The sequence below is a fragment of the Nycticebus coucang genome, chromosome 16 (assembly GCF_027406575.1).
Source record: "Nycticebus coucang isolate mNycCou1 chromosome 16, mNycCou1.pri, whole genome shotgun sequence".
NCBI classification, from domain to species: domain Eukaryota; kingdom Metazoa; phylum Chordata; class Mammalia; order Primates; family Lorisidae; genus Nycticebus; species Nycticebus coucang.
Window position 1 is genome coordinate 62,726,687 of NC_069795.1, and position 22,127 is coordinate 62,748,813.

General features: G+C 41.4%; 2 protein-coding genes across 6 annotated transcripts in view; both read left to right on the forward strand.

Moving 5' to 3' along the window:
- Nucleotides 1-22,127, forward strand: part of SIDT1 (SID1 transmembrane family member 1) — a 106,892-nt gene that overhangs the window by 65,005 nt on the left and 19,760 nt on the right. For all 5 annotated transcript variants that reach the window (XM_053565112.1, XM_053565113.1, XM_053565108.1 and 2 more), the window contains exons 11-19: nucleotides 9,017-9,088; nucleotides 10,480-10,625; nucleotides 11,707-11,780; nucleotides 12,605-12,671; nucleotides 14,264-14,337; nucleotides 15,292-15,415; nucleotides 15,632-15,749; nucleotides 19,277-19,413; nucleotides 20,052-20,160. In XM_053565112.1, the coding sequence (XP_053421087.1) occupies nucleotides 9,017-9,088; nucleotides 10,480-10,625; nucleotides 11,707-11,780; nucleotides 12,605-12,671; nucleotides 14,264-14,337; nucleotides 15,292-15,415; nucleotides 15,632-15,749; nucleotides 19,277-19,413; nucleotides 20,052-20,160 (921 nt within the window). The remainder of the gene's footprint in view (nucleotides 1-9,016; nucleotides 9,089-10,479; nucleotides 10,626-11,706; nucleotides 11,781-12,604; nucleotides 12,672-14,263; nucleotides 14,338-15,291; nucleotides 15,416-15,631; nucleotides 15,750-19,276; nucleotides 19,414-20,051; nucleotides 20,161-22,127) is intronic.
- On the forward strand, nucleotides 4,081-4,841 carry LOC128567686 (transcription factor BTF3-like). The gene has a single exon (XM_053565120.1). It carries the CDS (start codon nucleotides 4,096-4,098, stop codon nucleotides 4,582-4,584), a length of 489 nt encoding a protein of 162 aa, XP_053421095.1. The 5' UTR covers nucleotides 4,081-4,095; the 3' UTR covers nucleotides 4,585-4,841.

The window sequence follows — 22,127 nt, forward strand, 5'->3', positions numbered from 1 at the left end:
TTACAGAGTGCTAATACCATGTGGTTGTCTTGAGGTTTTCATCATCCAACTGCACAATGCTGGATTGTGTTGGTTTATGACAGTCCTTACTGATCACAATCTCATTTGACTGCAGAGATGGGCTTTTTTCTGAAGAAGTAGGCAGAGTGTCTGCATCCAAGAGGTTACAAACTTCTGGTCCCCCTTCTGACAACAATGTAGTTGAAGGGATAACAGAAGGAGGTATTGCTGGCAAAAGTGGCTTTGGATCTTCATCATAAAATAGTATCAGGTCGTCTGTTGATTTCCAAGCATCAATCTTGAATGGAAGTATTTCCTGGGACAACACAGTTCCTGTAGGCAACAGACCATCTTGGCACTGCTCTTGTTTCAATCCTGCCTTGGAAGAGTTTTCTGAGAGGAGGGTCCAGCCCCGGCATGGGGGCCATTTCCCACTCAAATTCAAACCCCTAGGTCCCAAGGATACTTCTGGCTCCTCTGACCAGGCCCATGTGCACCCAATTAGTAACTTTTTAAAGCATTTCAACCAGAGCATTGAGAAGTCAACCAGGAGCTATATACAGAGGCAAGTAAGGACCTTGAAAGCTAATGTGAGACATTCAGGGAGGAACCTTTGGAGAGCACTGAGGCCACAGAAATGTCTTTTTCTCCCAAGTCCAGGTTCTGGGTATCTGTGTGCACAAGAAGTTCAATAGAACTCATAGCTACAGAAAATGCCGTGGGGGGTTGTGTCCAGAGAAAATGCTAGAAACAGTTTTGGAAAGGGGAAGGGATACCACTGGCCTTCACATGTCTGCCCACATCATTGTGGAACTAAACATCCAAAGAACTTGTCCTAATGCTTTCTCCTTAGGTATGAGGTGGGGGACAGGAGCCAGGTCCTGTAGGTTTCCTGGTTGGTGTCAGCTCTGTTTTAGGTAGGTCGTGATAGGAAAGCTGCCCTCAGAGGATCTGGAGGTTACTCTGCATTTGTTTTTCTTTGATAAGCCTCCAGTTCCTTAATTAAGTTTTTTTAAAAAATGTCAGTGTTGGCTCCAACTATACTAAAAAGCAAAGGGATGTTTTTCGATACTTTATGGGATTAAGAAGGACAGAAGACCCTGGAAACTGGGTAAGAAAGAAATGAAAGGGGGATTTTTTTACTGTGGATACTGGACACTGCCCTCTCCAACCATCACTTAACATTCAAGACTGGGGCCTCTGTGTTAACTTGAGGCTACTGAGAAAGACCCTGCTCTGAAAACATTTCCTCCATTTGTTCTGTCAGCAGAGAAACCTAAAATCTCATATCATTTTTAAAGAACCTCTACAGAAATTCAGTTACCAGCTGGGAAGAAATACTAGTGAAGCCTCGCCCACAGGCTTCTGGGACCACATGGGCTGCCACCATGAACCTGGGCACAGCATAAAAAGGATATCTTCCCCAAGGGACACAGCTTGACAAGCTTGATGATGTTGTAGATGAAGAACCAATGGCCAACCCAATACTTAGCCTCTTAGCCTCTCAGCAAAGAGCATGGTCCAGTGGGGAGAAGATAAGGAGTATGTTGACTCTGGAGGACAAAAGAAACACAGTCCAGAGGCAGACTCTGGCAAGAGGGTCTCAGTTCTGGTCCTGGCTTGCCACGCTTCTTTTTCCAAATTTCCTTGACTTCTCTTGCCCAGATTTTTTGTTTGTCTGTTTGTTTCACATTCATCTGCAAAAATGAATGATTTTTTTCACCTTCTCCTCAACTTTTGAAACAAAGCATGCGACTAGTTGGGTTTGGTAGCCAACTGGCATCAAAATACAATTTCATAGCACCAGTTCACTTCATTTCTGACTCCCTCTTCAGCTTCCAACCCCCTGAGTCTTCAGAAACACAGCAGGGCAGAGACAACTATAACTGTGAAGTCCCTGAAAGATTTAAGCATGCTAAAATGAGATGAAAATTTTCTCCTCACATGTAAGAGAAAAAGCAAGCATGCAAGCATATCCTGTTCTATGTTAGTGAAGTAGACAGATGGCAAGGGGCTCATGTGCAGAGAAAAATACACCAAAACAAGTTTCCTTATTAAGATGGGATCATTCACAATCTTGTATGTTTGCTATTCCCAGCCAGAACATCTCGATCTCTCCTATAAACTGATAGCTTGTGTTTAATTCTGCTTTCTAAATGCTATCCTGTTAAATAAAGATAGGGCTTGCCTTCCAAGATCATACTTAAAGTTTAGAAGGAAATGCTTTGGGTTTTGCCTTCTTAAAAGGCCTGAGACATAAGCATAACTAACAGAATATTGTTATTTCATGTTGGCCCATCACATATTTAAACTGTGCATATGAAATTCTACAGAGTTAAAACATTTTGGGGTATTGCACATGAAAGTCTTGGGGCTCCTAACTATCACAGAACCCATGGTGTTGCAGTTGCCCCGAAGTCAACAGGGCCGGCAGTGAGACCCAAACCAGATCATGCTCAATTATGAGCCAGAACTGAGCACAGAAGTCAGTGATTCATCAAGTCTGAGCAGACCTACACAGCTGGCTTTTTGTTTTTAACGAAGTTGTCACCTAACAAAACAATGATTGTTTTTGTTCATTTGCTTGCTTTGATTTTAGCATTTGCTTTTATTTTTCTTTTGATTACACATACATGAAACATTGGCCCCCATGAACCATTTCAACGACCTCCTGCCACAACGGAACTGAAGCGTTGTCCCACACTCACTTCTTCCCATAGCAGGGGGCTTCCTGTAACACCAGAATGCCAAACACTCTGGGTTTTATGATTTTATTGGCAGTCTTCATTTTCTATTTACATGTGTAATAATTTTTTCAATTGCATTTTAGACGGGAGGCTTAGGCTAATGGTTATAAATATGGGGCTTAAGCTTAAAAAGAGAGAAATGTGAAAAATACCAAGGGAAATGTAAAAAACATCACTTAGGAATGGAACCCATGGAGGGGTTACCTGAGAATCCACAATGGACTAAACAGAAAGAAGATGCCACGTGACTCTAGCCTGATAGAGAATCGTGAGCAAGCAGCCAATCTAAAAATCAAAAGTTGTGCTTACTCTTTTAAAAATATAAGTTTATTCAATGAAAATGCAAGTTAGCTTCAACCTCCTTTTCTCTTTGGAAGATATTCTTTTGTTTGTTTGTTGTTTTTGTTTTTGTTTTTGAGACAGAGTCTCATTTTGCCATCCTCAGTAGAGTGCCATGTATCATAACTCACACTCTTAGGCTCAGACTCTTGGGCTTACGTCTTTCTCTTGCCTTAGCCTCCTAAGTAGCTGGGACTACAGGCGCCCACCACACCTGGCTATTTTTAGAGGTGAGGTCTCACTCTTACTCAGGCTGGTCTCAAACTCCTGAGCCCAGGCAGTCCACCCACCTTGGCTTCCCAGAGTGCTGGGATTACAGGCATGAGCCACTGCTCCCGGCCCTGGACAGATATTCTTAAGCACTACGTGAAAGTAACGTATTTACTGCCAATTACTCATATGTTGAAGGAAAATCTCCGTATTTTGTAAGGATGAGAGAAAAGATGCCCTTTCCCTTGAAAGTTCACTAAAAGATCAACTTACAATTAAGGCAAATTAATAAGAACAAAGTTTATTTACCAAGTGCAGGGGGAGAATCATGGAGTGCTAAATCAATAGCCCAATGAAGTTCTGATATTTTTATACCTGTCTTTCTCGAGGGGAAGGGAGATGAGGAATGCAGGTAATTCTGTTTAGGAGTGACAAATGGTGTTAAGGAGGACAAATGGATGGGGAAAACAAACTGACTTGTAAATTAACCTGAGAGAGAGAGGTATTGTGTTCAGAGTAATTTCTGCCAGACCTGGTTGCTTTCTGGATCTTCTTTCCTGCAATATACCGAGATAACAGGGAAAGAAAGGGAAGCCAATTGTCTCTTTGATCTTTTGATCAGGTCAGTCTGGTTTATGTAGATACAGGGAAAGCCTCTTCTAAGGGCCTGTTTATCTTTAAGAGCCTTTCATTCAAAATACTCTTTTTGGCTTAAACTCAGCTGGTACACCCAAGACCCCCTGGGCACCAACCCTAGTCCCCCGCGCAGCCCGCGCAGCCCCCTTTACGCTCCGACAAGATGAAAGAAACTATCATGAACCAGGAGAATCTTGCCAAACTACAGGCACAAGTGCGCATTGGTGGGAAAGGAACTGCTCGCAGAAAGAAGAAGGTGGTTCATAGAACAGCTACAGCAGATGATAAAAAACTTCAATTCTCCTTAAAGAAGTTAGGGGTAAACAATATCTCTGGTATTGAAGAGGTGAATATGTTTACAAACCAAGGAACAGTGATCCACTTTAACAACCCTAAAGTTCAGGCATCTCTGGCAGCAAACACTTTCACCATTACAGGCCATGCTGAGACAAAGCAGCTGACAGAAATGCTACCCAGCATCTTAAACCAGCGTGGTGCAGACAGTCTGACAAGCTTGAGGAGGCTGGCTGAAGCTCTGCCTAAACAATCTGTGGATGGAAAAGCACCACTTGCTACTGGAGAGGATGACGATGATGAAGTTCCAGATCTTGTGGAGAATTTTGACGAGGCTTCCAAGAATGAAGCAAACTGAATTGAGTCAACTTCTGAAGATGAAACTTGAAGAAGTTACTGGGAGCTGCTATTTTATATTATGACTGCTTTTTAAAATTGTTTTTGTTTATGGATCTAATAAAATCTAGATCTCTAATATTTTTAAGCCCAAGCCCCTTGGACATTGCAGCTCTTTTCAGTTTTTGCTTATACATAATTCATTCTTTGCAGCTAATTAAGCTGAAGAAGCCTGGGAATAAAGTTTGAAAGAAAGGTTAATAAAGTTCTTTGCCTAGTTAAAAAAAAAAAAAAATACTCTTTATACTAAACAGTCATATTTTGGGGTGAAATGTCCTGAGCTCTTTCGATTTCAATTAAGAAGATAATTTTGTGGCATGTATATACAATGGAATATTACTTGGTCTTTATAAAGGAAATATAGCCATTTGCAACATGTCCTTTATGGATGAACTTAGAGGACATTATGCTGAACGAAATATCAGAGACAGAAAGAAAATGCTGTATGATCCCACTTATATGTGGAATATAAAAAATAGTCAAATACAAAGAAACAAAGTAGAACCATGGATACCAGAAACAGGAGGTCAGACATGAGGAGGTACATGGCAAAGGGAGCAAACTTGCAGTTATACAGGGTAAATCTAGGGGTCTAGTGTACAGCAGGAGGACTATAGTTCAAAATATTGTACTCCATGTTGAAGAATTTGCTAAGAGAATAGATTTGGGGTACTCTTACAATAACAAAAAAGAGGGAACTGTGACAGGTGATGGACAGGTTAATTTGCTGGCCTGTAGTAATCACTTCACACTGTGTTTCTGTATACACGTGTATATTTCTCAAAACACAATGCTGTACGTCTTAAATATGTATACTAAAAATAAATTTTTAAAAAGATAAGTTTTACCTGAGACAATACAGTGAACTACTATCCATCCACTGAGTGGCTGAGCAAATTATTTGATCTCTCCGAAGTCAGTAAAATGGTGATAATAACGGTACCCACCTCCTAGAGTTGTTGAAAAGTAAAAAGAATAAATTCTTAGAAAGAACTTAAAACAGTGCCTGATACAGTAAGTTTTCAATAGACATTGGTCAGTAGGAAGAGGAGGAGCAGCAGCACTGGTAACAGTAATAAACACAGTGGCGGTGGTCATGATGGTGGCCCTTGTGATAGCCAATAGTAGCAGTAGCAGAAGCAGCAGCAAAACTTCATGCTGCCACTATGGCCAAATTGCCCTAAGTCAAAGAGTCAATCAAATTATACATGACATCTTCACACAACTCTGTTATTGTGCTAAAACTATTTTATCTTTCATACTTAAGAGTCTGAAAGTAACCTCTTTGCCTTAAACTTGAATGAAAAGCATACATAGCATTCATGCCATGTTACATATGTATGGCTTAGCCCAAGAAAGGCCAGGGAACACCTAATTTCTCTAAATAATAAAAGATAAATCAAGAGATCTCTAAGGCCAGACATAGTGACTCATACCTGTGATCCTAGCACTCTGGGAGATTTAGGTGGAAGATCACTTGAGCTCAGGAGTTCAAGGCTACAGTGAGCTATGATGACGCTATTGCTTTCTAGCCAGAGCACCAGAGTGAAACTCTCAGTCTCAAAAAAAGGAGAGAAAGAGAGGGAAAGTGAGAGCTCTGGAAGCCTAGCAACAATGCCAAGGAGTATGCTTTCTAAGGACCAAAGTTTGCACTCTGAAGGCCAAGGTCTACATTCTATGGAACAGCCCAAGAATACTGCATTAGTCAAAACACTTGCTGTCCTGCTGAGCCAACTCTTGGCTAAGATACCAAAAGGAGAAAAGGAAAATTAGTCTCCAAGGCCATCAGATTTGTCTCTCCTCACTTAGCTAAATGTTTTGAACTTTTAATTTTTCTTTATGGAGGAAATTAATGGCTATTGGGGTTTGGGAAATCTTGTTCCCCAACCCCAGTTAACCTGGTTCAATTACTCAGCAGAACTAGAAAGTTCAACAGAGGTACGCAGGAATCAAAAGCAAAAGTGGGTAGAAATTGAAAGTAAAACTTGAGCAAGAAATAGAAAGCAAAAGTCATTTCCAAGCTTTAGTATAACAAAGAGAAAGTTTGTTTAAAAGCAAAGAGAAAGCTTTGAGCACTATCAAAGGGAGCTGGAAGTGGGGCCCTTTGACCAGTGAGAAGACAGAGAAACAGGAGAGCCACATAAAGATACAAATACCCTCTTTCTTTCTGTTTGAAACTGTCTGTAACTCTTTCATTGGTTTCTGGAACCTCCGGGCATTATTATCCCTTTCTATTGGTCATTGATTATTGACCATTTTACTGGGGATTGGTTACCTGGTTACCTCACCCCACATTCTTTTCCCCTTTTGGTGAGAATTGCTGAGTGCTGATCTAACTATTGAATGTTCCTAGGGGCCTCCAGACCTCCCTGCTCAGCAGGCCAGGCTTTCCTCCCACCCCCCTTGAAGCCTCTTTCCCTGTCCCTTCTCAATGGCTACAAGAAGAATAAAAAAGCATGATAAAGGCTACAAAGTTGGCTCATAAGCTGAATATTTTTACTGCCCTCCAATGAAGTTTGAGAGCTAGAGGAAGATAATTGACTATAACAACTAGGATTATTTGAGGCTTTCAGTTTTTCTGCACATTAAACACTGTAGCTTTAATGTAAACCATGATGAACTCTATTTTCAGTGAATACATGAAAATGTATTTACAGTGAGGACATTTAAGAATATCCTTAGTTGTGTTTCTTCACTGAAAATATATTTCCCTGAAATAGTACAAGATACTGATCAGTGAACTCACAGACTTTCTTGCCTGTCATGTGATATGACATAGAATCTTATGTCTCAGAAAGAGAAATTTACTGAAATTCCCGCCAGCCTGATAATACCCGGACCCTTCGGACATCACAGATGGCAGTGAAGAAACGAAATGCATTTGCATGGAAGGGTATAGCTCCGAGACATGTTGTGGACCTAAATCAGAGAGAAACTGCCTAGATGCTCACTCATTCATGGTTTCTGATCTGTTCAGTTGGGTTAGTTCTCAGAAACAGATAAACTCAATGGGGTAGCATCTTGCCTGAAAACCAGTAAGAAGGCTGGGAAGACCTTTCTCTGGTACTTGTGGTGGGATGTCTGCAGGCTCTCAGAGCAATGAATACACTCTTTCTGTTACAAGTACTTCACTGGAAAAGTTTGAGAAGTATTATTATCTTAGAGTCTGTTTTTCTCTTGCTGCCAACGAGCAGTAGGCAACAAATAAATCTGTTCTACCTCCTCGATGTCCTCAAATTAATTCATCTTCCTCCACATCCTTAGTTCAGGTTGTTGTCATTTATTGCTCCAGTAAGTACAGTAACTTTCTTCCCATCCGGGCTTTCTGCCCATAGGTAGGGTATTACTAAATGTTAGGACAATAAGCTTCCAAATCACAATGGCTTGATAATTAGAGTTTTATTCCTATTGTTTCTGTGTAGTGGTGGCTTCCCTTCAGTAATTCCAGACCCTTTATTTTTGTGATTCTACAATACTGTCAGGAAAGAATCAGCTACTTTTTTTTGTAAGGAGCCAAATGGTAAATATGTTAGGCTTCTGGGATCCACAGGCTCTGTTGCAGCTACTCAATAGTACTATGGCGGCACAAAAGCAGCCATTGAATTTCTCCAAAAAGCACAGCTGTGTTTCAACAGAACTCTATATACAAATAGTGAAATTTGACTTTCATATGATTTCCATCTGTCATGAAATATTATTCTTCTGGCCGAGCGAAGTGGATCACACCTGTAATCCTAGCACTCAGAGAGGCTGAGGCAGGTGGATTACCTGAGCTCAGGAGTTTGAGACCAGCCTGAGCAAGAGCGAGACCCCATCTCTAAAAAAAAGTAGCTGGGCATTGCAGTGGGCTCCTGTAGTCCCAGCTACCTGGGAGGCTGAGGCAAAAGGATTACTTTAGCCCAAGAGTCTGAAGTTGCTTGAGCTATGATGCCACAGCACTCTACTGAGGGCAACAAAGTGACACTATGCCTCCAAAAAAATATATATATATGTATAATTATTCTTTTTATTCTTTCACCAAACTATTTCAAAATTTTAAAAGGAGCTGGGCTCCATAGTTAGTGTTTGCAGTCTCTGCTAGTGCAGAGTCTGTAGTGGGCAGATCACTTGAGCCCAGGAGTATGAGACCAGCCTGGGAAGTATCCCAAGACTCCCATCTCTAAAAAATAAAAATTAATATTAAAATTTGACAAGTATTCTTAGTTCTAGGGTCATATAAAAGCAGGTAGCATGCTGGATTTGCTATATGAACCATAGTTTGGTGTCTCTTGTATTAGTAAAAGGAAAATCAAATTTAAATTGTTGTGGACTGATAATTCAAGCTACTTAGTTTTGTGTTGTTTTTTTTTTTAGCAACTGTACGTAAAGTGTTTGCCTTTTGCTTCTTTTAACAGGCTCAGGAAACCTGGTGGTATCACATCCCATTGCTGCCAGCACACCTGAAGGGAGCAATTATGGGACAATAGGTATTTCCTACAATGAATCCTTCATGGAAGTATTTCCTCAGTCTGCAGAGAACAGGCCCTCCAGCCACTAATAACTGTGAGCATGGGCCAGGCAGTCATCCTGGGATTGTCTTTTATATGTGAGATGAATTATTTGGAGGATCTGGAAGCTTCCTTCCAGCTGAAACTTTCTCCAGTTCTATTGCTCTGTTTCTTAGATCTGCTAGCCACACTTAAGCAGAATTCCCTACAATGACTGTTACTTAATACCAGGGGACTTTTTAGAGCATGAAAGATGTATCCCAAGGAGCCTGACATCAATTGACCAGTTGTTTCATTCTCAGGTTTCAGTGGAGTAAGGGAGATCGGAAGACTAAGGCAGTGCTGCAGATGAACATGGCCGTAGGCTAACAACCCTTCATTTTTTCTAACTTCATAGTTGAACCTGCTCTCTGCCGCCCAGTCACATGGCAAACCCCAGTGTTTCTTAAGTGGCCTGAAAGGAAAAGAATCCTTATACCTGCCTTGCTAGAGTAGGAGCACACTGAGCTGCCTGCCCCTTCCATGTTGATTGCGGACCTATGAATGGTGCTCCTTAAAATGTCAGTGTAGAGCAGTGGTTCTCAACCTTCCTAATGCCATGAACCTTTAATACAGTCCAAAGGTGTTGTAACCCACAGGTTGAGAACCACTGGCAGACTGGGAATCTCATATTCCTGCCCTGTTATTCTTTCTGTAACTTTGAGAAGCATGTGGGCTCAGCAAAGGCTACTTATTTTTAGTTCTGTAAGAACAGGATTTTTTTTAAACCATCTGAACAGAAGAAATAAAGCGGAAGGTAAGCTCAGCTCATGTGCTCATCAAGCTGCACAAATTCCCATCTGCTCTGGGAAACATTCAAGGGAACAGAAGGATTCTTCTTCCCAAGAATGTTTTCATTATATAATCATAGATACAGCATGTGGGGGGATTTCTGTGTACAAATACTCTATCCATGAGAAATGTATAGCTGCCGAATATGTGTGTGTTTACACATATATGTGATTAGATGCTATACATAGCTATATGCATGCGTATGTTTATACATGTATGTCCACCTTTTAAAATAGGAAACATGAAATATAGGCACTATGTTATTTCTGCATCCAAATAGTTAACAGAGCAGATACTCTTATATTCTAATATATATTTAGCCCTAGAGATAGACAATTTAAATATAAAAATAGGAGAAGAGGAAAAATAAAACCCATTGAGAAGGAATGGAGGGAAGGAACATGTCTCCTGGGTAAGGAGTTAGTTTGGACCAACACAGTATTTTCTGGAATGAGTCCACACTGTGCTTTTGGTAGGCAGGAATAAGCTTCAAAGACTCTTCTTGGCTTTTGAAGGCAGATGAGTTTTTTCTGTTTCAGATGAGTCAAGCTCCAGTCCTGGAAGGCAGATATCCTCCTCCGATGGTGGGCTGCCCTGCCAGTCAGACACAGACAGCTCAGTGGAGGAGAGCGACTTTGACACCATGCCAGACATTGAGAGTGATAAAAACATCATCCGGACCAAGGTGCCTACCTCTAGCCAGCCATACTCTGAGAGGGCAGAAAATTTAGCAGTAAAATAAACTTCAGCAATGGCTCAGTTTCCTTTATTTTTTTCCTTTGAGGAAGTTAGATTTCCCAGAGGGTTTAGATAAAACATAACTACACACTAAAAGCCATACTCTGTGAATTAGCACGTTTTTCTCAAGGAAGAAAGCAAGCATATTAAAAAGAAGGAAGAGAGCATTAAAACATTCTCAAGGTCTGGAGTGGTTGCCTGTGGGCAATAGGGATGAAAGAGTCCAACCACATGGAAGAAAAGATGGATTTGAGGAGTATGCCCGGAAAAGGTTCCCTGGTTCTGTACATATCATAAAATAAGTCATAAAGTTGATTTCTTTCTGGCATGTGTAATATTGTCCAGTATCCAGTAAAAAGTGTGAAGGTGATTTGCACAATTTCAACCCTGTGTAATTTAAGAACCACACAGTGGACATCTCTGAAATCTGGGAAACCAATTCTTGAGATATAAGAAATAGTCAAAGGCAAGGTGCGGTGGCTCACACCTATAATCCCAGCACTTGGAAGGCCGAGGCAGGTGGCTTGCCTGAGCTCATGAGTTCAAGACCAGCCTGAGCTAGAGTGAGACCCCATCTCTAAGAAAAAAATAGCCAGGTGTTGAGGCAGGCACCTATAGTCCCAGCTATTTGGGAGGCTGAGGCAAGAGAATCGCTTGAGGCCAAAAGTTGGAGGTTGCTATGAGCTATGACCCCCCAGAACTCTACCAAGGGTGACAAAGTGAGACTCTGTCTCAAAAAAAAAAAAAAAGTAGTCAAGACTCTAAATAGATTGCCCACATCCGTCAATTCTGACTATTCCATGAGAAATATTAGGATTTTTGTTAAGGTATTATGGGAAAGCAAAATTAAGAGAAAATCCTTGAATCCTTTTAATATTAATTTAATTTTTAAATTAAATTTTAATATTTTATCTTTCAAATACTTTTAATAATTTTAATTGAAATTGAAGTTTGTAAAGTTCTTCCTTGTATCTTATACATAAAAAGCCAAGTACAGTTTTGTGTTCTATTTTTATTTGGCATCTCAGATGTTCCTTTACCTGTCAGATCTGTCCAGGAAGGACCGGAGAATTGTCAGCAAAAAATATAAGATTTATTTCTGGTAAGTAGATAAGCAGCTGAATCATGGTTCCCATAAGTAAATGTAAACCTTTCTTTGTAAGAACCACAACCACTTATATCACAAAATTCTAGTGTCTAATGAGCCACAGGCTTAGGTGATGATATGACCAACCAATGACAGATGAACACAGCCTCCCTCCTAGCCAAGGAGCAGAGCTGCCTAGCAAGGACCCCAGGCTGACTCTTGTCCTTTTTTGACAACTCCCTGCATTATTTCACTTGGTTACAGATATTTTAGGGAAACAAGGGACAGTGGGGCCACCTGGAATTTCACAGTGGGACCATCAGTTGGCAATTGAGGCATCTAAGAGATCTACAGCTGCTTTGTGTGACCCATCACCCAGTACTTGTACTCTGATGTTTAATCTACCAACATCCTAAGGACATAGGCCCTCATGGGTGATTTGGTTAAAGCAGAAGCCTCTATTATTTATACTATTTTACAAAATGTTGTATGAAAAGAAGGGAGAAAAAAATCCTAATATTTTTTTGAGTGTCAACCATTAACCTTCAAATACACCATTTCAGTTAGTATTTTCACTGTTCTTCTCTGCAACGGAACTTATAGTAGCCAAGGGGAGTTTTGCTTCACTTCTTTACCTCCCCTTTAGAGAAAAGATTGTGGACCAAATGCAAGAGACAGAGAGAGGAAGACTGGAGAAACAGGAACTGCACAATCAGCTTCTAATTACTTTCGCAAGCTAACTATGGACCTGAGAGTGGAAAGATTCTTTTAAAAATATTGAGCAAATATTCCATTGTCAATTTGGAAATAACTATTTCTGGTTCTCTCTGCCTCCAAAGGAACATCATCACCATCGCTGTGTTTTATGCCCTGCCCGTGATCCAGCTGGTTATCACCTACCAAACAGTAAGTGCTGTCCCGCCCCAAAGCCCAGCTTTCATCCCTCAGGGAAAGTCTTCACAGTGACTTACAGAGAAAAGCACAACTTGGGATCAGTTCAAGAACGAACTTCTGAAGGGGATTGGTGGGATTACACCAGCGGTGCATCTTACAAGGGTGTATGTGAAACTTGGTAAACGGTCTGTGAAGCTAGTGAATGATGCCCCATGAATATATCAATGTACACAGCTATGATTTAATAAAAAAAAAAAAAACAAGAACGAACTTCCCACTTGGGTTCCAGTTGGACTTCACCACAGCTTCATCTTTAACTGACCTTTTGATCTAGTTCCCAGTTTTTTAATCACAAAGGGATCTGGGGCTTCTTCTATTATCTTGTCCATCAGTCTGAAATGATTGCCTTGTATTCACTCAGTCTTAGTGTCTGTCAGTTGCATCTGTTATTTACCAGTCTGAGCTTTCTGATCATCATGGGGTAATGAGTAGAAGAAAGAAAGTTCCAGACCAAAACAAAGAAACCCAATGTCTAATTGAGCCTGTGCTTTCTCATTGAGGGTAAATATTGTTTGTAAAATTAAAAACAGTTTCATGAAACTAGCAAAAAGTTAAAGTAAAAGGAAAATACAAAATAACGGAAAATGTTAAACTATTACAAACAAAATACATACTGAAACAGTTTGACAATCCTCACTGCTCTTTCATAGAACTCTAGCATCTGGGTCCACCTAAGTGACCTCTAGAATTTATTACATAAGGGAAAGCCCATTTAGAATAGCACAGCTGAAAGTGTTTCTAATGTAGGAGCTCTCAGCCTTTGCTGTGCTTTAAAATCACCTCGAGAATTTTTAAAAATCCCAGTGTCCAGGTTGTACCCCACATCAATTAGATCAGAGTCTCAGAGAGTAAAACCAGGCATCTGTATTGTTTAAAACCCCGAGGATTCCCATGTACAGCCAACTTTGAGAGCTCATGGTCTAATAATATTTAGTCAGTCCCATACTTATTATGTAATGAGGACAAGGACTTCATGAGATTTGAGAACCACTGTTTATAATCTAAATATTCTCTGCATACTTTGGGGCCCTGTCAGAAGATACAGCTGTGCGGTGATTTGGGAAGTTTCTTGATCAAGATAGTGACAGATCCAGAAAACTGAACATTCATCTCCTCACGTCAACCTGCCTGACATCATCATTTCTACCCAGAGTATAGGACAGCTCCATATCCCCCAACATTAGTCTAGACAGTGTGACATAGCACTGTAGTCCTAAAAGGCCAGTCCCAAGGTTAGCATCCTTTCAAGAGTCTTTTTATCATGACGACAAAGGAAACGTACTAGTTGAACTCTACCTTGAGGCTGCATAAGGGTCGCATGAAATATTTCCATTCACCACAAGATGGTAACATTAAAGGAAACAAACGTGCCTGTGCTGTGTCATGGTGGCAGATAATGATCCATCCCGCTAAGAAGGAGCATTGGTTACTTTGCAAATCCGTGATTGAGCATCCCTGGGAGAATCCCTGCCTACTCTTTCTGATTTCAGACTCAGGAGACAACGAAAAAACCACATTTCCTCTTTTCACTCTTAATTTTACAGGTGGTAAATGTCACTGGTAACCAGGACATCTGTTACTACAACTTCCTCTGTGCACACCCATTGGGCGTCCTGAGGTAAACCCAGTCCTCCAGTTGTCCCTAAGGCATTTAAAGATGCCTTTCTGTCTAAAGTTGTCATTTCAGTTTTTCTAAATACTAAAAATAATTGTTGAAACTTATCCCAACCAAGGGTAAAGAGGTACTGAACCAAGAAGTTGAGGTGAGGTATGCCTCTCTCATTCCTGTCTGAGGGCCTTGGGAAACCTTCCTAAGGAGAACTTCTGAGAAGAGTATAACAATGTTTTTGAAAATGTCAAGCACCTAGCTGTGATGGCATTTGTTCACAGGCGTGAGCTGGCAGCCTACTGTCTCATTCAAGCCATTAAACAATCTCATGAGACAGACATTGTTACCCTTAGTTTTAGATGAAGACAGGTAAGGATTTGCTAAAGATCCATCAGCTACTAGTGATGTTAGGACTGGACCTGCACCTGCAGCCTCCAAGACCAAGCTTCAGCCACTAGATTTTGGCAAAGTAGAAAGAGCATTGACCTGGCTGGGAAGCTGGCTTGTTGCTCCAGAGCTACACCAGCCTTCCTCAAAGAAAGCTGCTAGCTGTGATCAGCTTACATTTATCCCGAAATTCACAGAGTTGAATATTGACTCTGAACAGTGGTCCACCTGTGAGAATTCACTCTCACAGTGTTGCTGAAACATTTGCCCATCTTTGGAGCAGTTCTCTTTCCATGCCAGTAGATTTGTACCATGCCAATGCCACTGGGACAAGAGAGGATTGGGCAGGTGGTAGGGAAGCTGAGAGGGCATCCCTGAGAGGAAACACAGGCTAAGTAAACATCATAAAATGAAGTAGTTAGAATAAAGAGGATTTCTAATGATTTTCTGATTCTGAAACCTTTAGTGGTAGTAAACGCTGAATGCTGAGTTAACTCGCCCCTTCATACATTCATTCATGCTCTGAATCCCTGTGGTTGCCTTGCCTCCCTCATGAATTCTCACTCATCCCTGCAGCGCCTTCAACAACATTCTCAGTAACCTGGGCCACGTGCTTCTGGGCTTCCTCTTCCTGCTGATAGTCTTGCGCCGGGACATCCTCCATCGAAGAGCCCTAGAAGCCAAGGACATCTTTGCTACGGTGAGGAGAGGGTTGCCAAATCAGAGGAGAGAACTAGGAAGGGTTGTGGTTCCAAATGGGATCTGCAAAGGGGAGGGACATCTGGCTTAAGGGTGTGATAATATATTATGCGTAATGAACCATATGGGGCCAAAAGCATGGGCTTGCAGATTAGTGGCATAGTGGATAATTCACCAGTTGGTATCTTTCTATTGACCACCCTTTCTCCTTTTTCAGGAGTATGGAATTCCCAAACACTTTGGTCTCTTCTATGCTATGGGCATCGCATTGATGATGGAAGGGGTTCTCAGTGCCTGTTACCACGTCTGCCCTAATTACTCCAACTTCCAGTTTGGTAATTAGAACTTATGTCTACTACACTTATTTGAGTTATGTGAGTGTGGACCCCCCCCCAAATGCTAAAGTCATATTTGCAAGAATTAAATGGCATTTTATGGGAGCTAAAATGATCTAAGAACCCCTCACCATAACATTGTTTCTACCAGTTTCACCTACTGGTAGGTGTACCACCAGTGTACTTTTTCTCTCTGACCAACACTGAAAGATGATGTCATGGCTAGATTTGAAAACAGACATTGGGCTAAGTGTTAAGCAACAAGTCAGACAGAATCCACCATCAGACTTCTAGAAAGTTCCCTTGGTATAACTAGGCCCAATGTGGCAGTTAGACTGGTTTGCGATGAAAGTAATAGAAAATCCAGTTCAGATTGCATTGAATAATAAGGACATTTATCATCTCACCATCTGAAGGTCCAGCAGTAGAAAGGGGTTGATCTTGCTCGTGGCTCTGGCCCCATTTCTCCGTGAACCCGCTGGTTGTACTTAGCCTATAGATTAGTTTAATCCTAAGGCTATCTTTCCTCATAGTAGCAAATATAGCTACAGAAAGTCCTGGCTTTATAGCTCCACCTCACGAAGGCAGCAAGCTGGCTTTCCAGGAGTCTTCATTTAAGAGTAAGGAAGCTTCTTTTCAAGAAACCCCCAGATAATGTCCTCCACATCTCAGTAGCTTCAACAGTCATGAGCCTGTTATTCTTGAATCATTCCCTAAGTGCTGGTCAGCTTGGGCCTGGGTTGCTACATCAATCAGTAAAAGAGGTGGGATTACCCTTAGGCCAATCAGACCCATCCCCGGAGCCAAGAGTGGGACTTGCTTTCATGAAGCAAAGGGAATGAGGGTCAGTGCACTTCTGAACTGAAAAGGGGGGATAAATTGAATTAGTATTGAGATGCTATTAAGATTGAGGAAGGGAAGAGCTGATGGTGGTAGGCAAGTAACAATATCCTCCCCACTCAAGGATAAGTCATTTTATATTTGTGCATATTGGTATATTTTACAACAGTCATTTTATATTTGTGCTCTGGCCTCTAGCTGTTAACTCAGAGCACCACAGAACTTCTCTGCCACGTTTAATTTTTTAAATTAGAAAACATTTTTCATAGAGAAAACTGCAGATAACACTATCATTCACTGTGCATTATGAACAAATGTCAACATTTTAAAATACTTGCCTTGGATCTACAATTTTTTTTTTTTTGAGACAGAGCCTCAAGCTGTGGCCCTGGGTTGAGTGCTGTGGCATCACAGCTGACAGCAACCTCCAACTCCTGGGCTCCAGCGATTCTCCTGCCTCTGCCTCCCAAGTAGCTGGGACTACAGGCGCCTGCCACAATGCCTGGCTATTTTTTTGTTGCAGCTGTCATTGTTTGACGGACCCGGGCTGGGTTCGAATCCACCAGCTCAGGTGTATGTGGCTGGCAGCTTATCCACTTGAGCCACAGGCGCCGAGCCTTAGATCTTTTTTTTTTTTTTTTTGTAGAGACAGAGTCTCACTTTATGGCCCTCGGTAGAGTGCCGTGGCCTCACACAGCTCACAGCAACCTCCAACTCCTGGGCTTAAGCGATTTTCTTGCCTCAGTCTCCCGAGTAGCTGGGACTACAGGCGCCCGCCACAACGCCCAGCTATTCTTAGATCTACTTTTTAAGAAAGAAAACATTATGATGAAGGTCCTGTTTTGAAGCACTTCCCAACCCTAATGTTCTCCCACTCTTGCCAGAGGTAACAAGTATGATTAATTTCGTATTTATACTTCCAGTTTCTTCTTAAAAATTTGTTAAATCTGTAGCAAACTGATTTTAGTTGATCACAATATCTTCTACAACCTTTTTTTCAATTAACAGTAAGTTTTCAGGATTTATCAATATTGAATCAAGGACACCATTGAGAAGCCAGAACAGTGCTTTAAAAAAAATTATGAATCAGGCCAGGCCTAGTGGCTCATGCCTATAATCTTTTTTTTTTTTTTTTTTTTCTTTTTTTTTTTATTGTTGGGGATTCATTGAGGGTACAATAAGCCAGTTACACTGATTGCAATTGTTAGGTAAAGTCCCTCTTGCAATCATGTCTTGCCCCCATAAAGTGTGACACACACTAAGGCCCCACCCCACTCCCTCCCTCTCTCTTTCTGCTTCCCCCCCCCCATAACCTTAATTGTCATTAATTGTCCTCATATCAAGATTGAGTACATAGGTCATGCCTATAATCTTGACACTCTCAGAAGCCCACAGCCGGAGGATCCCTTGAGCTCTGGAGTAGACAAACCTAAGCAAGATCGCAACCCCCATCTCTACTAAAAATAGAAAAACTAGCTAGGTATTGTGGCTGCACCTATAGTCCCAGTTACTGGGGAGGCTGAGGCAAGAGAATCTCTTGAGCTCAAGAGTTTGAGGTTACTGTGACCTATGGTGATACCATGGTACTCTTCTCAGGGTGACAGAGTGAGACTGTCTAGAAAGGAAAAAAGAAAGGGTGGTGGCTCAAGGAGTAGGGTGCCGGCCCCATATGCTGAGGGTGGCAGGTTTGAGCCCATTGCCGGCCAAAAACTGCAACAACCAAAAAAGAAAAAAAGGAAAAGAAAAAAGAAAGAATCAATGACAGGTAGTTCATTCATTTGTAAATATTGTCATATTCTGTAATAAAAATAGACCAAATTTATCAATTCTGCCATTCAACAACATTCACTTTCTGCTAGAAAAAAATCTGGACAGTATGTTGCTATTACAGACAATGCCACAGTGAACATCCTTGAGCCTGAACCTGTGCACATTACAGGGGCTCTCTAGAAGGAGAATTCTAAGTCACCTTGTTTGTACAGCTTCCATTTTACAAAAAAATTAACAAGTTTCTCTCCAGAGCATTAATTCACTCTCATTAGCTGTGTGAGAGTTCTTATTTCCCCATACTCACTAACATTTGTTATAACATTTAACATTTAAGTATTTATAAAGCTATATATGTGCAGTGATCAATGTGGTTATATTATTTCAGGATGTTGAGAATGACCTCCTGTACCCACTCTTTTATTGTCACACTGCCAAAACTATCACCTCAATGAGGGACTCTTTTGTTATTGTTATTGAAGTCTAGTCTTTAAAATGCAAATACCCCAGAAAGTGAGGATAGTCAGTTATTTTATCGTGTCAAATACTTGTCTTCTGTGAAAGAGGAGTTATTTTTGTATTTGTTATTTGTTGTATGCTCTTCTTCTGTGAATTCAGAATAGCCTTAGAGGTGTTTAAAAACAGAGTGTGATGCCAGAGGTGGCGGGTTCAAACCCAACCCCAGCCCAAAACTGCAAAAACAAACAAAAAACAAAGAAGCTGAGTGTGAGGGTTCTGCGGAGAGAAGGTGTCTAGAGAGGCTGACATGTTGGAGGTCTCCTCACAGTCTGAGGGCAGCAAATAATAAGTCCATGGACTGAAGTAAAGGGCTATTCAGAGGCTGAAGAAAAGTCTAGAAAGTATCGTCTGTCTGTCACTTACTGAATCCTGACGTCCTGGCTCCTCCTCTGCGTCCTCAGACACCTCCTTCATGTACATGATCGCGGGCCTCTGCATGCTGAAGCTCTATCAGACCCGCCACCCGGACATCAATGCCAGCGCCTACTCTGCCTATGCCTCCTTTGCTGTGGTCATCATGCTCACCGTCCTCGGAGTGGTGCGTCCCTCTCCACCTGCCTGCAGTCTGCCTCTCAAAAGCATCCCCTTGGGATGCCTGTTGCTGTTTGTTTGTTTGTTTGTTTGTTTGTTGGACCTCGGGTGAACAGGTTTGGATTAACCATAATCCTCCGTTCATGACGTATTCTCATCCTTGACCTATTCATGGCACACTTTTACTTAGTTATTCAGTCGGTTATTTTTAATAATGTATTGGGCACCTATGTCAAAGGGCCCCTGAATAGTTTTGATATAAAGTTGGGGCCTGACTCATGTGAAGTTGGAATATATACCCTGATTGGAGAGACTGACTTGAGAGAACAGAAACCACTTTCCAAATGTGCATGGGCAGCTAGCGTTGGCTGTCTTCAGTTATTTGAAATGCTTCAGCCCAAACTATAGACCTACTGCCCCTTCACTGTTGTTATTCATCTCTCTCTCCTATTTCTTCCCTTTGCCTTTTCCACTTACCAGTTAGCCATTCTTTTTCCTGCCCACCATGCAGGAAGATCTCTGTAAGTTTCATCCAAAAATGGGGAAAAAACAGAATGCATACACAGCTCAGTTTTTGACTCCTTGTGTGAAAGAACAATTTTAGTGAATTCTCTCACTAAAGGTAACTCCCATCTTTACTCCCAGGTATTTGGAAAAAATGATGTGTGGTTCTGGATCATCTTCTCCGCAATCCACATTCTGGCCTCTCTGGCCCTCAGCACCCAGATCTACTACATGGGTCGTTTCAAAATAGGTGAGTCACCTGTCATCCTATGCTAAACTCGTGGATTAACACACTGAACAAGGAGGCATTGCCTTCACCATCCTAAGTGAAAGTGTAACTGGTCACCATGAACATTTGCACTAAATTCTGATTCTGTGCAGTGTTTAATAGCTATATATTCTCTCTAGGAGCTTTCTCTTCCTTTTCTGATTGCAATAGGCTATTATCACTAGTTTTATTTTCAGCTGAGAAACTAAGCTTGCCACACCTCCCAGCTGAGGCATACTTCCTAGCAGCAAACACTTTACAATCTACCATTTTGAAAGTGCATTTGGAGAATGGTATGATCATCATAACACTAATTCCACCTAGAGGAACGTTTTTCAGTTTGCAGTATTTAAAAGGAGCATTTCTCTAACCATGCTAAATGATTGTCAAGAGTGAACTATATATTTTCAGATTCTAGGGCTGGAACTTTTTGAGGCCAACTTGCCCATCTTAAAGATAGGACACCTGCTGAACTCCATCCAACAATGTGAACTTCTCAGGGAACACTGAGTGTTCCACAGAAATCAGCTTGTGGGCCTGGCATAGTGGGCCCTGCACTCTGGAAGACCAAGGCAGGAACATCACTTGAGGCCAGGAGTTCAAGACCAGTCTGAGCAAGAGCAAGACCGCCCCCCATCTGTACTGAAAATAGAAAACATCAGCTGAGTGTGGTGGTGTGCACCTGTAGTCCCAGCTACTCAGGATGCTGAGGCAGGAGGATCAATTGAGCCCAGGAATTTGAGGTTGTTGTGAGCTATGACTGAGCCCAAATGACAGAATAAGACCCTATGTCAAAAGAAACAAAGAAAAAAAGGAAGGAAGGAAGGAAGGAAGAAAGGAAGGAAGGAAGATTCTGACCTCTTGGTCAGTCATAATACATGGGAGCAGATTCAAGTTGTTTTAGAGCATTTAAATTTATCAAATCACTTTCAGTTCCAGGAAGTCAGACTTAAATATTCTTTTGTATACTTTAATACAAATTATCATGTGTAAACACAGACCCACCCCTAATATTTGCAGAGCCCAGAACAATAGTGCAAATAAAATCCTGCATCCCATATGTATAAGAATTTCAAAGTTATGAAGCAGACTAAAAAGCTATTAAATTTTTTAAAGAAGAAATAAGGAAAGGACAGAAGGAAGACAAACAAAAAAGTAAATACACTGTCATACACATTCATACACTTAGAAGGGTCAAATTTAGAATTCTTGGTCCCTCAAAAAAATACTCCAAAACAACTGTGAAGGAGAACTTGTCCCCAGCCCCTCCTTTTTTCCCTACCTTTGTTTCTGTCCTATATCTTGGGTCTCACAGCGGTACAAATGGACATCCTTCCCCAACATCCAATGTCTAGTCACATGCCCCACAAATAGTCACAACTTTCCTTACCTCAGAGGTGCACACCAGTGGTCCATCTTCCCTCAGGAAGACAGGTGACAGTGGAAGGATAGAAATGCAGGGCCTGAGAGCAGGCTCAGAGCCATCTATCTGGGCAGGAAATCCTACAGTCCAGGAATTAAGAAGGTGGTTCTGAAGTCAAAAAAGTCGTCCCCTCCTGAGCCCTAAAGACTCATGAGGTAATAAGAGGCCTCTAAAATACAGGATCCCTCTTGACCAGGTCTAAGAGCAAGTCTATAGAAACAAATGGCTTTAAGACTAGAAGACTGAATAAAACAGTTGCTCCTTTTTGAAGTCTAGATTTCTCTTTTGGCATGATCAGCAGATTTATGGCTTGACCATAGCCAACCCCCCCCCCCCAGTTACGTTAGCCAATTGGGTAGAACATTCACTCTGGTGCCTTGGCCCTGCACCATCCTCCATGCAGCAAGTGAGTGAAGTCACAGAAACTTCTTTCAAAAAGAAAACAATGTGGAACAGTGCTGTTCTGGTTTCTTCCAGAGGTACAAAAAAACTTCAATGCAGGTATACAAAAATGGTCACAACCACT

What these genes read in the sequence shown, in the direction of transcription:
- LOC128567686 (XM_053565120.1), top strand. Translation starts at nt 4,096, where the DNA reads ATGAAAGAAACTATCATGAACCAGGAGAATCTTGCCAAACTACAGGCA.